At 51.7% G+C, this 15,699-nt stretch overlaps 1 protein-coding gene across 4 annotated transcripts in view; it reads left to right on the forward strand.

The window, feature by feature from the left end:
• The window catches only part of PDE9A (phosphodiesterase 9A), a 96,605-nt gene extending 95,773 nt beyond the window's left edge, over nt 1–832 (forward strand). For all 4 annotated transcript variants that reach the window (XR_010943869.1, XR_010943870.1, XR_010943871.1 and 1 more), the window contains one exon: nt 596–832. Coding sequence is in view for 1 of the 4 variants with exons in the window: in XM_067739574.1 (XP_067595675.1) it covers nt 596–606 (11 nt within the window). In the remaining 3 variants the exon portion in view is untranslated. The remainder of the gene's footprint in view (nt 1–595) is intronic.
• Nucleotides 833–15,699: the final 14,867 nt, after the last annotated feature.

Here is a 15,699-nt window from a genome sequence, read left to right on the forward strand (position 1 = left end):
GTTTTTAAATGAAACGCTTCTCCCTTGCATATAATCTTTACAATTAGGCTCTGAAAGGAGCCATGCCTTAGAAAAAGATCAATGATTAGCATAGGTACTACTTTTCAAAAAGAAAGTCTTTGCTTATGTCGCTGTAAGCACTTCCTGCGCGCTTGCATTTGGAACGGGTAGAAGGCAAACCAGCCCATGCGGCCTCCGCGTGGTAAGGTCACACCACACACGTGTATGAGGGTCACTTGGGAGAGCCTCGCTTATAGAGCAGTCAGGGTACAGGGCATGAGAACTGGGTTGGTTTCATAGAGGAGAGGTGGGTACCAGGCCCTGGCATCCAACAATCCTTGTTCTGAGTCCGGGCTTTGCTAATTACAAGCTGAGTGACGTGCACAAGCATCTCAACCTCTCTGAGCCGCAGAGCCCCAGTCTCTAAACCAGAGGCAATAATCCCATTCCTCTTGCTTTAGTGATGAAACGCACAGAGTGCTGGGACAGAAGAAGTGCTCATTGCCCGTGTGTGAGCCTGTGACATTTGCGGCATTGCCCGCACAGTTCCGATCCCACAGTCACAAACCAGCCGTCTTTTTCCTTTTCCAAGCAGATCATGCCTGAAGAAAGCCGTGTGCTGTGGGCTGCTCTCTGGACCCGGCCGGCTGGGCTTTGCGGATTGGCCCTGCGGGGAGACGTGGTCCTGAGCATCTGCCACCATGAGATCATGTTTTCTAAGAACCATTTTGTTCACTGATAACAAAAAAAAGGACTTCACGACGCTGTACAGAATTTTTATTTTTAAACTGTCTTTTAAATAATATATTCTTATACAGAAACGGGTACTGTCCTTTTTCTTTGGTAGTGTTGTGTATCCCGGGCTGCTTCTGATATACCACAGGAATCTCCCTCGCTTCCCACGGGGAGACAAAGGACACTGTGCTTTCCTCACCCGTGTGTCTCGGAGTGATGGCCTGAGTGATGTGCTGCGTGCCTCCGCGTAACTCAGCATTAAATGTCACACCGGTGCCCGGAGCGCGGGGCTGTGCGTGTCCTGTTTGTGAGCTGCGAGGGGGGTGTTGGGGGCTGCGTCCAGGGACGTGAGGCCGGAGGCAGCTCGGTCAGGCTGCAGGCAGCGTGAGCCCGAGAAATCCACGCGGGGTTCCAGCCACCGCACGCTGGGGCCCGTTTCCAGCTTGGGAGCTCCACGTTTAAGCGGGCAGATGGGCAGAGGAGCCGCGTTTACTCAGCACATTTCAGGGCCCCCGTTTCAGGGGATGAAGCTGTCCTTCTCTTCCTGCCTTTGTTTTAGACACAAGCGCTGGGGACGTCCTGGGTGGCCCTGCGCCCACAAGGGGAGACCCAGCCCCAGGCTAGTTCACAGTCAGGCTTCGCCAGGTTGCACACGCCTGAGCTCTCGCCCAGAAGCCCCTCCCCGTGTGCGTTTAGACTCCTCAGTGCTCCCCGGGGCTGTGAGCTCCATCTCCGTCCCCCCAAAAGCATCTGCTCTAAAAACTGACTTTAAAGGCCGTCAGCGTAATCTGAGCTCTGTGGACATTTCATTTGCACGTTGGTTCAGTTTCCTCAGAGCATCTATTCCCTCTTGGTGAATTCCAGAATATTACTTCCCATCTTTGAATAATTCATTTTGAGCTGTGAAACGTTCCATCTCTCCTTGAATTCAGTTCAATATGGACAGGGGGCTTGGGTTCCGCCTCTGTTCTTACTTTTGTTTTTCATTTTCATCTGCTAAAGCCAGTACCTACCGCAACTTTGGCTAAAATACAACCCAAACTTAGTACTTGTTTAGATATTGAGGCCTTCAACCTGCACGTCACGCTATACAGACACTTTATCACCCGCCCTCCCAATCGGTGAGGGAATGTGCTGAATGGTGCCTTCTGTCTGCTGGGTTACGCCGAATGCCTACCTCACCCAACTCTGCCCCTGATCAAACTTCATACAATGATTCCTGAATTTAACACTCATGCACACGCATGCACAAACACACATGCACATATACACACAGTCACAGGTCCACACACGTGTCCACACAGGCATACACATACACATGTATCCACACATGCGTGCACACATGCTTAGGTATACACGCAACCACCCGTAGGTGATACACATGTCGACACACGCACACATACTTACATACACACGTGCAATCACACATGCACAGGTGTCCACACACATAATGCTTCTGTGCACTGTACACATGATCATAGCACACATGCATACACATACATAAGCATGCGATGATACACAGGCACGTGTGTGCACACACACTTATACTGCATATACACACGCGTGTGTCCACATACACATATACACAATCACACGTGTACATGCATGTATACACATGCACACACTTACATACACTTATACAGGCAATCGCATGTACACGTGTGTACACACACACTAACACACTTCATCTGCATGACTGGGTTAGGTTATACCAAGTCCTGGGACAATGAGATCGACAAACAAGAGGAGAGACCGTCCTGGCAGCACCTGTGACAGTCCGGGTCCTTGTGAAGCCAGCCTGGTCCCTTTAACGGGATCCCTTAGAGCATCGGGACCCCACTGAAAGCTGTCTCACACGGGACGCCCCTCTCTGTGAGCGGCAGGAATACTGCCAGCCGCCCCCCTGCTGCACAGAGCAGCCCCAGAGCCCACGGACAGGGGCCCCGTCCAGCCGCGTCAGCCTGCACACACCCGCACCTGGAAGGCCTCCTGCCCTGGGGCACCACACACGCTGGCTGAGTGACCGCGTAGGAGACGGAGGGTGGGGAGGCGGCGGTGGCCCCCATCAACCTCAGTGTAAAGTCAGAGTGAAGGATAAAAGGCTCAGGGCGAGCCCCGTGGTGGGAGACCTGCGCGTAGCGGCTACAGCGGGACTCGGCCCCACCCTGCAGCCCGACCGCGCCTCCATCACCTTGTGTTCATACAAGGGGACAAGACAGCGCCCTCTTCTGTGGTTTTTCTCCCCCAAGAACTTCTCTGAGCCGTCAAGGAATGACGCACACGTGTCAGGCAAAGACTGGATCTCATAAACCCCGACAAATCCCCTTCCTAAACGTCATCGTGGGAGCTCAGCTCTGAGGGCGCGCTGCCCTGGGAACACATCTACGGCCGCCCGCCTCTCCACCACCGTCAGAAAGGCCGTGCAGCCGCTTGTGATTTCAGCTCTGACCTCACAGCTAAGAAGGAAGAAAGGAGAGCTTCATCTGTCTAGAGGGTGTCCCCGGGGCCAAATGCCCCTACCCCGCTGTCTCATGCTGCCCGCCGTGTCTCAGACCACGGGCACCTCCCGTGGACTCCTCCAGCCATGATTTCTGAGGCCAGCGTGACATCTTTAACCAAGCCACGCGGGAAAGTCAATTCAGTGTGAGGGTTGAACAAACACCACACACACTAAGTACTTAACCCTGGATAAGCAGGCGTCGGTGGGAACTGTCAGCTTGCAGGTCGCTTCCGGCAGAGAAGAGCCAGGCGCCACAGAGCTGCCCCACCGGGTCGGGGTGGCAGCAGGAAATGCCACCTCCATCCTGACCCCAAGGGCAGCAGCGACGCTGGTTCCCTCCCCAACCCAGGAACGGGCCCCAGACAAGAGGCTTCTTGCACTCTTACTGCTCCTCCAGTGTTACCGTGAGGGGAGTTTTTAAAATTTAAGTCAAAAGAATTTAACTGTAATCTGTCTGAAGGGCAGATAAAGTCGTCGCTGTGGATTTGGAGGGGGCCGTTCTCCGCTGGGAGCCGAGAGGACCCGCTGAGGGTGTTGGGGATTCGAAGTGTCTTCAGGCAGCTTTTCCCAGCTTCAGGCTGGGCTTCCAACCCGTGCCAGGGGAGGTGGAGGGGCAGCGGGTACCACAGCCTCGGGAGCTTTGGGGTGGGTGCCTCAGGTAGGAGCCAGGTCCTGGGGGGTGAGTTCCCTTGTCATGGACTGAATTACGTCCCCCAAAATGTATACTCGGAAGCCCTCACCCCCAGCACCTCAGAATGTGACTGCGTTTGGAGGTCAGATCTTTAAAGAGGTGATTACGTTAAAATAATGTAGTTGAGGTGGGTCCTAACCCAGAGGGCTGTGTCCGTGTAAGAAGAGGAGATGAGGACACAGACGCACACAGAGGGATGCACGTGAGGACACAGGAGGGGACGGCCATCCTCACGCCCAGCAGAGAGCCCTCGGGAGGGACAGGCCTGCAACCCCTTGATCTTGGACTTCTGGTCTCCAGACCGCACGAGAATAAATGTCGGCGGTGCTTTGTTACGGCCGCCCCAGGACCTCACACAGCCTGTGTCCAGGGACGGCCAGCATGGGGCCAGCACCACGGGGTGCTCAGGAGTGAAGCCGGGTCCCCCACGACACCACGCCCTGCAGCCCGGCAGCTGCCCCTCCTCTCTCGGGGCCACTGCTTGTCCCGGCGGAGAGGCCTTTCCAGCACCCAGGCCCTCCTCACGGGCATCCCCCTGGGCACACATCCCACGGGAACACCCCACCGGGTTCCCCCAGTGCTCAGGGGACCTGAGAGCTGGGAGAGAGGCCTGAGGAACGTCGGGACCATCGCCTGAGACGCGAGTGGGCGTGCTGAGAGGAGAGGGCCCTCCGGAGGTGCCCAGACGTCAAGGCCACGTCCGCCCGGCCGGGCCTTCTCACCCAAGGACCGCTGGCTCGGCCCAGCCAGAGGACCCACACCGACGCCCAGCCTCAGTTCCTCGGCTGCAGAAGCGGAGTTCGCACGCCGGCTGAAGCAGGCGGCAGCGGGGTGGGGGAAGCTTCTGATTTTTCCTGTAGTTTCCAAATTTTCTGCAGTGGCTGGTTTTACTTTTCTAAGTAGAATAAATAAATAAATGTTATTTTATTTTTAAAATGGGACACGGAAAAAAGCATGACTCTCTAGGGGGGAAATGTTGGCGCCCAAGGTGGAAGGTGTCGGGGGCAGACGGGCTTTACCAGCCCCGAATCACCGCACACACGCCCAGGGCCTCGCGGCCCCGTGCCTCTCAACAAGCCCGATTCCAAATAGGGACCCATCATCGCGGTCACAGACGTGCCCAGGGTCTGCAGAGCCAAACCGTGGTTCCTAAACTTCCATATTCCTAAGGAGGAAAATACCCCTTCCCGGATCACATGCCGCCTTTCTTTTGAAACAACATGATGCCCTCCTGCCCAATCTAGTCCCTTTCCCAAAGCATGTGCGTTGGTGCCACTCTGGGTGTCCACCCCGTCGGAGCTCCGGGCCAGTGGGAAAACCATAGAGGATCAGTGGGAAGCCACAGGTCCTATGCACTGCTTGTGGCACGCGCAGGGTGCCCGGAACCTTCAGAAGGAGGCAAGGGTCACCTCCTGAAAGGCCAGTGGGCGGGAGAGGGAGAAGGGAGGGCCCTCCAAGCGGACGGCCCGGTGGGCGGGGAGCTGCAGCCCTTGCTGTGTGCTTTCTGGAGCAAAGAGCCCTGAGTCCTGCTGGCTGATAAACGCAGTGAACCAGGCAAAGATCCAAGGAAGCGGCTCCCACACGAGGGGACGGCACGACAGAGGCCCCAAGGCAGGGAGGAGCCCACGGGCTTGGAAGCCCAGGGCGTGCGGGGAGAGGACCACCAGGTGTCCGGGTGAGGCAGGGGCCTGGACCGCCGGTGCCCTGGGGCTTGTGGGGAAGGACTGGGCTCTGCCAGGGGTGCGAGCTGGGGCCGCATCGTCCAGGGAGAGATGCCGCTGGGGTCTGAGGGACCATTTGGACCTAAGTCCAGCTGGACTGGTGGTCAGTTGTAAGAAGGGGGTGGTGACAGCTGCGAACACCACCGAGTGGACTTGAGGCTGACTGGGGCATCAACCCTCCTGGCTGCAAGCCTGCCCCATGGCCCCGCTGCTCCTGGTGATTTGGGGCGACTCGCATTGTTTATAAAGGATAGGAACCCTGCAAAAAATGATTTCCCTGGACCCCATACACCCTGGGGGTGACGCTGGTGACCACCACCCATTAGGGGCTCAGACATTTACCCATCGAAGGAATGAATTTGAGTTTGTGGTCACTAACCTAGAGAATCACTAAGAGGAAAAGTCATCCTGCACAGTGAGTGTGTGTGTGTGTGTGTGTGTGCGCGCGCGCGCACACGCGCGCGCATCTGTGAGCATATGTGCACCTCACTCCCAGCTGAGACAAAGGACCCTCAAAAGATAGCACGCATCCATCCTTGGCACGGTTTTCAGACTTGGCAGTGAACGGGGTAAAAATAAGAACATTTGGGCTTCGTTAAGGAACAAAGGGACAGGTGTGAGGAGAGGCGGCAGAGGCAGACATGGTCCCTCACGGGGCAGCGAGACGCGTGTTGAACCTGCAGCATCCCACGATGACTCATGGCCATGAGAACTCTGGACTAAATTCTGCCGTTTTCCTTAAAATTAACTCTACAAGAAATTCAGAATGTGTTGGACGTGCCGATTAGAATGTAACAGGAGATGTTCGGTGACTGCAGCCGCTGACAGATCTGCCTGTTCTCACCGCTGCTGTGATGTCCAGAGGCACCTGCCCTTACATAGCCCGTGTGTGTCCCACAGATGCTAATCGACCCCAGGGCTGCAGCGGGCATCGTGGCACGCAGCTCCCACCTCCATGGAAATGCCTGCTGACGGCATGGGCTGAGGATGCCTGCCAGTCTGGTATACGCACTGTGCCGACCACAGCGTACTGGTTGGGAAGGAACTTGGCAGAAATGTTCATCTGTTTACGTATCACCCTCTCTCCTCGGGCAAGCCATCCATCCTGAATGGAAACTCTGGGAGACTTCCGGAAGCCCAAGCCGGCTCCTCCAGCGGCAGCCCCTCCACTGACGTCCAGGCCAGGCTGCTTCCTCTCCTCCTTTTCCTGCGCTGGTCCAGCTTCTGCCATCAGGACGGGGCGTTGTCTAGAGGCTGCCTGTTCTGCAAAGAACCTGGCAAGACTGGGTTTCAGCCCTTCTGGAATCCTCTTCTCACTGCTGGTGTGGACTGCCCACCTCCTGTACTCATGTCCTGGAGCTGCTGTGACAAAGTACCCCAAGCGTGGTGGCTTAAAACAAGAGAAATGTATTCTCTCACGGTTCAGGAGGCCGTAAGTCCACAATCAAGGTGTTGTCAGGGCCGAGCTCCCTCTGTAGACTCTAGGGAAGAATCCTTCCTCACCTCTTCCCAGCTCTGGCGGCTGCTAGCCATCCCTGCTGGTCCCTGGCTCTTGGGGACATCACATGGCCTTCTCCCCTCGTCTCTGTGCCCAAATTTCCTTCTTCTTACGAGCACACCAGCCACTGGACGACAGCCCAGCCCAATCCAGTGACCTCACCTTGACTTATGACATCTGCAAAGAGCCCATTTCCAAGTAAGGTCACACTCACAGGCACAAGTGGTTACAATCTTTGGGGGCTGGGACACAATTCCACCCCCTACACCCTGGCAGTCTTAGCTTGCCCATCTGCCAATTTCCACCTCTCTGGCTCGCTGTGAGGATTAACTCACTAGCGTGTGTCGAGTGTCAGCACAGTGTCTGGCACCCAGCTCTCCATCAACAGCAGGTACCCTCAGGAGCCTGCCTGCATCTCTCTGTGGGTGAAGGCATCGTTGCAGGAGGCCATCAGTGATGTGCATCCCCTAGGCAGGGAGGTAGCTCTGTTGTTTGGGGGCGTCTTCTCTTGGTCAGGCTTCCTCAAAGGAGCCAGATTCTGCAAAAGGCAGGTACCTGGAGGAAAGGAGAATAGCAGGCTCAGGTCAGATGCAGAGGCAGGAATGGCCAGTGGGGTCTCTTTGAGAGGACTGGGCACTGAGCACAGAGTGACTCAACAGGGAGAACTGGTAGAAATGGGACAGAAGGAAAAGGATGGTCTGGATGTAAGAATCCAGGAATACAAATGATGACGCTCTGCTTGGCCAAACTCAAACCTGAAATGTTGCCTTCAACCACCTGGGTACGAATGGGGAGTGTGTCAGTCAGCTCTTGCTGCATAACAAACACCCTAAAACTCAGTGACTTGAAACAACAACGTGTATTGTTTCTCAGGGCTTCGTGGGCTGACTGGGCAGGATAGTTGGTCTGGCCCAGCCCAGCTGGAGCTGGTTGGTCTACATGGCCTCGCCCACACACCTGGCAGTGTCTGGTGTCAGCTGGAGTTGCAGCCATGCGTGTGTCTGTCACCATGTGGCAGGTTAATAAAATGTGGTGGCAAAACGGTCCCAGCAGCAAGAAAGCATAAGCCCCCGGGGCCCAGGCACTTTTCAAGTCTGATCAAGTACCACAGTCACTGTGTCCCATCTGCCACAGCAAGTCCCTTGGCCAAGCCCAGAGTTAAGGGGTGGGAAATAGGGCCCACTTCACGACAGACAGAGCTGCAAAGAACATATGGCCATTCGCCGTCTGCGAGAGTGGGTGTGACCGTGGTGTAAAACACAGCTGGCATCGTTCTCCAGTCTCCTCTCAGTGCCCGTTTCCTCCCTGATCTCCAAGCCCCCCACCCCGTTAGTTTTTCTAACCCGCCCAACAGTTACTTGATTTCAGACATGAAGGCACAAGGCCAACCCTATGAAGAGCAGCTGAGAAGTTGTCTTCACGTCCCGGTGCTGCGATCCTAGAACGCCCATTGAAGGGCTTCAACCTATAAAGCTCCTGAGAGCTTCCCCAAGGTCCTTGGAGCGACTGCCGCAGGCCCACTGTGGGCTCTGCTATCAGCACTCGCACCCCCAGTACTGATGCGTCTGCTTGTCTCAACATGGGAATCAGGTAAGAATCACACCCAGCTGGCCAAGCCTTGTGAGCAGACAAAGGAAGACTTTCCCACATCTGGTATTATTTTGCCTCACCAGATTTTATACATGGTTATTTACTGTACCTAGCCATCAGAGGCATCTAATTCAAGTGTAAAGAATTTTTAGACATTATCCTTGCAGCAGAAGCGTGTAATTAAGGGATTCTTAAAAATGAGTGCAAGGTTTTATTCTGAGCCCCTAAGTGCTCACGGAAACTGTCATATTTGGCCTTTCAAATGGTTGGAGGGCAGCGTCATTCCATTTTCTGAGAAATGCAAAGATTTGGCGTTTTCAGGCAACTGTAAGGCAGGAGGATAACAGTGTCTTACGAGTGGGAGAAACTTCACGCAAACCAGGAAACATCCTTAGGATTTGACACGCGGCAACCACAGCCACCGTGCGCTTCCAGGGCATTTAATTTTATTGGCAAGTGTTCCTTAAATAATGTTGGATTGGGCAAGGCGGATACAAATGGTTTGTTCTTTATGACCCTGATTTTGTTGAAGAAAAACGTTAACAGATATTTCACAGGTTATTCCTGGGTGAAATTACAAGTGATGTTTTTCCAGCACATTTTCCTCAATTCCTATAGTGAATGGGTATCACTTTTTCATCAGCAGATGGCCATGAACAATATTATATTCTGACGAGGTAGCTTGGCCAAAAAAGCGACACCAATAACCGAGGCTCAGAGGCTGGACGGGTGGCAGATGAGAAGGTGGGAATATTGGACCACAGCCCCTGTACGTAGCGCCCTAGCTGGTCTGACGAACACATCTCTAAGCCTCCAAGTAGGTGATAATGGTTTTCTTTATATTTATTGCCAGAGAGACCCTACCCCCATAAAGGTAAAGCAGCCATACTCTTGAGTCATCGGCAGCCCCGCCGTGGAGACCCCGGGGGCTCTGGAGCCCTAATGCTCCCCACTGGGACTGCAGACATGAGGGCTCCCTCAGGGCTCCCTGAATGAGACGGCGATTAGGGAGTGGGTGTTCAGGGCTAAACTCGATTGGGGATTGCTGGTGCATAGAAAGGTGTTTAATTTCCCAGAATCAATCATGCAACTTGAATCGAGTGAGGGAAGTGTGGAGTTTGTGGAAATAAGCATGGTGGTTGAGTCTGTTTATTAACTAACTGCCTTATGTTTTCATTCTCTTGGGCACATTGGAAATCTAACCTTGCCCATAGCCTTGCGAGCCTCCAGGGCACCTGCCTGATACGAGCAAATGTGTCAGACCCCGCATTCCACCAGGGACCTCCAGGTCAGGTCACGTTGGCACATTCATTAGAATTGCAAAAAAATCCCATAAGCATTAGGAACCTTTTTTAAAATTCTCGTTCTCATTCTCTCTCATTCACCACATGAATAAGCTAAGCTAATCTCTGACAAGTGAGCTGCCCTCACTGGCATCTGAAGAAAACACCTGAGCGCACTGGGGTGGGTGAGGATGGGCGCCCAGAAATGCAAGGGAGGCAGGTTCTCTGCCTTCCTGGTGGTACCCGGCCCAGCGAGCAAGGTGCTCAAGGATGCTTGATGAACATGCGAGCGAGTGAGTGAAGAAAGAACAGTTAAAAGGCAGGTACTTGGAATGTGGTTTATGCCGCCAACCTAGAGGAATCATTGGGTCTACTGCTCTGGTTTTCAGCTGAAAGGGCTGCTAGCATTGCATTCAAACTGATTTCAAGGAGGCTTGGAAGAGTGAACGAGAAGGGAAATGCACGGGTCTCCCCACAGGTCAGACCATTCATTCCTGATAGGATTTCACAAAAGCTCCTGGGAAAAAACTTGCGGTATTTTCTCCATCCTCTGTGACAAGCCGCTGTCCATCACTTCAGCTAAATAGATTCTCCAAATGTTTGTCTTTAGGAAAAATACATCTGCTTTTGTTCAGAAATGAAGGGGCATAAAGAAGGCACATGTGATTGCAGAAAAGACCAAAAAGGGTATTTTTCTCCTGTTTATAAAGGGAGATTTTTTTCTCCTGTTATGAAGGGTATTTTTTTCTCCTGTTATGAAGGGTATTTTTTTCTCCTGTTATGAAGGGTATTTTTTTCTCCTGTTATGAAGCTGCAAAAGCAGCTTCGCCACTGGAGGCAGTCAGGCCGCCACCCCGTACAGCTGTTACACGCCTGCTGATGAACGAGGGGCCGCGAGGTCAAGCAGCCCCTGGGGAGAGGGGCGAGAGAACGCTAACCCACGAGGTCTGCAACTCTTCGTTTATTAGCCGTGTCATCCTCGCTGACCGCGGCCTAGCCTGTGAGTCACCGTTTATCACCTGCTGTGCCCACAGGGCGGACGGGCAATACTCTGAGCTGCCGGTGCAGTTGGTCACTTCCAACAAGCGCCGCTTCCTGGGCAGCTGAAGGGAGGCCCCAACTCAAGGCGAGGCACCTGGGTCTGATCCTTCCTGGGTCCAGGTGAGGCTATGCACACAGCACCGTAGCTCTCGGGGCCTCCACAGCCTGGGCCCCTCCCAGCCGCTCCAGCAGGATCTTCTGTGGTTCCTTTAAATTCCCCACAAGGAGACCCTCGTCATCACAGCCGGGGCGGGGCAGGGTGTGGGTCACTCAGTGACCCACCAGTCCACAGGCTGTATCCAACCCCCAGGACACTTTCCAGCTGAGGGCCTGCACCCACCCTGGGACACCCTCCAAGCCCACAGCCTGCCCACCACCCCGCCCCCGCATTCCCACATCTCGGGAGGCATCATTCAAAGCCAGCAAGTGAACTGTTTTCTCTGCAGGCAGACTTGTCCGGCCTCAGGCTGATCCGGCCTGAATTGCTGAGGGCCCCACTGGATCAGCAGGTGTCTGGACAGGCCAAAGCGATCCAGAAGAGGTCTGCCTCACACAGAGAGTCCTCCCAGCACTGGGCTGCTCAGGAACCACGTGGGCTCCGTGAAATTAGCTTCTCTTTGACCTTATAACCAAGAAAAACGATCTCTTTTTTTTTTGGCCATGCCACACAGCTTGTGGAACCTTAGTTCCCCAACCAGAGACGGCACCCGGGCCCTCGGCAGTGAAAGCGCTGAGTCCTAATCTCTGGACCACCAGGGAATTCCCCAAATGATCATTTTTTAAATTAACCTTTTTATTTTGAGATAATTGTAGGTTCCCCTGCTGTTGTAAGAAAGAACACAGAGGGATCCCACGTGGACTTACCCAGATTCCCCCCCGCCACGGTAACACCTTACAGAACTCTGTACCGAATCACCACCGAGCTGTTGACTAATGCAGTCCGGACACAGAACATTCCATTCCCACAAGGAGCCCCCTGCTGCCCTTTGATAGCCTCCCCCTCTTTCCCTCCACCCCACCCCCTCCTTAACCCCTGACAATCACTAGTCTGTCCCCCATCTCTAAAGTGTGTCATTTCATGGATGTTCTATAAACGGAATCACACAGCATGTGACCTTTGGGCTTATTTCATCCAGCACCATATTCTCTGGAGGGTCATCCAGGTGCCTCAGGAACTTGTTGCTCTTTACGGCTGAGCAGTGCCCCACGGCTGGATGGGTCACAGTTCGTTTACCTGTTCACCTCTTGTAGGGCATCTGGGCTGATTCCAGGTTTCGGCTGTTAACGAATAAAGCGGCTACATCCATTCACCAGCAGGCTCTGCGTGAGTCTGACGTTTCATCCCTCTGGGACGAACGCCCCGGAGTGTATTTATTAGGTCATATGCCGGGGTTCGCCTGCTTTTCTAAGAAACAGTCAAAACGTTTTCCAGAATGGCTATACCTATGCTTTCCCAGTAGCAATGTCCAAGGGATCCAGTTTCTCCACACTTTCTTTAGTATTTGGTATTGTCACTGTTTTCTTTTACTTTAGTGAGAGCCCCTTGTAGCTCTGACTTGCACGTCCACGATGCCTGAGGTGTTGAACATCTGAAAAGATGTGCCCTGTGGATGCTTATTGGTAAAATGTGCCCCTGTCTTCCGCTCACTTTCACATCTGTTTGGGGATTGTTGTTGTTTCATTGTTTTATTTCTTATTGGAGTGTAGTTGATTTACAATGTTGTGTTAGTTTCAGGTGTACAGCAAAGTGAATCAGTTATACAAATGTTGATACATATACCCACCTTTTTTTTTTTTAGATTCTTTTCCTATATAGGCCATTACAGAGTATTGAGTGGCATTCCCTGTGCTTGTTTGATTGTTTTTAGTGTTGAGTTTTGGAAGTCCTTTGTAGATTCTAGATACTAGTCTTCTGTCAGATATGCGGTTCACAAACATTCTCGCCCAGTCTGCTGCTTGTCTTGTCATCCTAACAGCATCTTTCACAGAGCAAACATTTTGAATTCTGATGAAGTCCAATTTATCAACATTTCCTTCTGCCAATCTCGGTTTTGACATCAATTCTAGGAACTGTCTGCCTAGCCCTAAATCCTGAAGGTTTTCTTCTGTTTTTTCTCTAAGAGTCGTATAGTTTTACATTTTAATCCATGGCCCATTTTGAGTTAACCTTTATATGAAGTGTGAGGGTTAGGTTGAGGTTCACTTTTCCCCCCGTGGATGCCCAGTACCCTTTGTTGACAAGGCTGTCCTCCTCCATGGAATTGCTTTTGCACTCTTGTCAAAAATCAGTTCGGCATATTTGTGTGGGTCTATTTCTGGGTTCTCCGCTCTGTTCCACTGATCTCTGTGTCTATCCCTCCACCAATACCACAGTCTCAATATAATAAGTCTTAAAATCAGATAGACTGATTCCTCTCATTTTATATTTCTTCAAATATATTTAGGAGGGTTTTTTTACCTTACCATATAAATTTTAGAATAATCTTTTCTGTATCTATAAAATATTGCTCAGATTTTGACAGGAATTGCATTAAACATGTTTCTCAATTTGGGGAGAACTGACATCGTTACTTCGTAGCTCACCTCCTGCAGGCCTTGGTGTGGGGCATTGGCCCATCTGGTCAGGAGCCTGGCTAGTTTGGGTAGTTGTTGCCATGGTTATCTCAGTGCCACACTGATCTCCTGGCCCAGGAAGCTCTGTCTACGTGTTCTACTGATTACTGAGAAGGCAGCGCAGGAATCTCCAGGTGTAACTGTGGTTAGTTTATTTCAGTTCTTTCAGGTTTTTCTTCATGTAGTTTGAAGCTCTGTTATTAGGACTGTGATGTTTTCCTGATAGTTTCCTGATAGTCTGACCCCTTCATTTTTCATGTAATGTCCTTCTTTATCTCTAGTAACAATTCTTGTACTGAAATCGACTTTGTCTGATATTAATATCGACACACCAGCATTTTTTTCATCTGTGTCTGCACAGTATATGTTTTTCCATCCTTTTAATCTGTCTTTATACTTAAAATGGCTTCTTCTAGACAGCATATAGAGAATAGTATTCATAACACATGAAACAGAATATTTTTTAAAGAGGCAGAATATTTTAAAAAGCAAACAAAAATTTTAGATCTATTTGTTATGATTCATTGAAATAAAAAATTAACACAGTGATTATACAGTAGACCAGAAACAGCTGAAGAGAGAATTAATGAACTGGAAGCTTGACCTGTAACACAAGCCGATAAAGGCTGAAAAATATTAAAGAAAACTTTAGACAAGGAAGATAGAATGAGATGCTGTAATAGATATTTTCTAAGAAGGACAGAATAGAAGGCATGGAAGAGGCAATATTCAAAGATAAGAGAATTTTCCAGATTTGAAAAAAGTGTACAAAACTGTGCTTTCGGGCTTCCCTGCCGGCGCCGTGGTTAAGAATCTGCCTGCCAATGCAGGGGACACGGGTTCGAGCCCTGGTCTGGGAGGATCCCACATGCCGCGGAGCAACTAGGCCCGTGAGCCACAACTACCGACCCTGCGCGTCTGGAGCCTGTGCTCCGCAACAAGAGAGGCCGCGATAGTGAGAGGCCTGCACACCGCGATGAAGAGTGGCCCCAGCTTGCCACAACTAGAGAAAGCCCTCGCGCAGAAACGAAGACCCAACACAGCAAAAATAAATAAATAAATTACTAAACTCCTGCCCCCAACATCTAAAAAAAACCAAAACTGTGCTTTTGTGAGATACTGCGTTTCAAGCTAGTTATAAATAAGAGTGGTTTAAAGATGATAGAGACTGGTTTTCTGTCATGTTAAGACGTCTGGAGATCAGCAGTTGTGGGTCAAATGTGAAATAAGCCTCTTGCCAGCCTCACAACTCCGCAAGGACCCAGGAGTGTCCCTTTGAAATGCAATCACCGAGGAGGTTAAGACCCCATCTCCCAGTTTCCTAGGACGAGAGACGGCCAAACCTCAGCTGGCACCCGACTCCACGACACAAACCCTGCCTCCAGTCATAAAGGTAGAAGAAATTGAGCCATTTCATCTCAGAAATGTGAATATAATGGGTTGTAGTTGCTTAGCTACATGCAGGAGAAAGATCCCCGCCTCTGCAGTCTCTGTAACAGACTATCTGGGATGCACGCCACATCATGGCTAAATGCTTGTTCAATAATAAAATCGCTTTCTTGTTCTCCTACCTTCATGGGGATGGTTTGTGGACTCGGAGGAGATTTTGTCTTCCCTTCTGTTTCCCCAGCATAGTTCTGAGCTAGCAGAGCAGCTGCTCCTCTGATCAGAGCTCCAGGTCCTTTTGTGCTTCTTCTTCACCATCCTTGATATGTGGCATCATGGAAATAAATGAAACCCACTCGAATGAGAAAGCAAAGGCTATTCATTCAGAGCTGGCTGTAGCAAGGGGGTCAGAGCTCCCAGGCGGATAGAGGTGGGGGAAAGCTTCACACGGAGAAAACGGAAGGCTCCAGGTGTGCCCTGATGGAGGCTGTCGGTGTGGGAAGCTGCAGGCAGGCTCACTAGAAGTGGGGGTCCTATGTGATTCTTTAGGGGTGCCTATTTGGCTTTCTCTGGTTGGTCCCAGGTTGCAAGCAGGAACAAAATTTAGGGACGCTCTCAGTTGTTAATCAAGTCCTGGACAT

Source organism: Pseudorca crassidens, chromosome 5 (genome assembly GCF_039906515.1).
Source record: "Pseudorca crassidens isolate mPseCra1 chromosome 5, mPseCra1.hap1, whole genome shotgun sequence".
Classification (NCBI taxonomy): Eukaryota; Metazoa; Chordata; class Mammalia; order Artiodactyla; family Delphinidae; genus Pseudorca; species Pseudorca crassidens.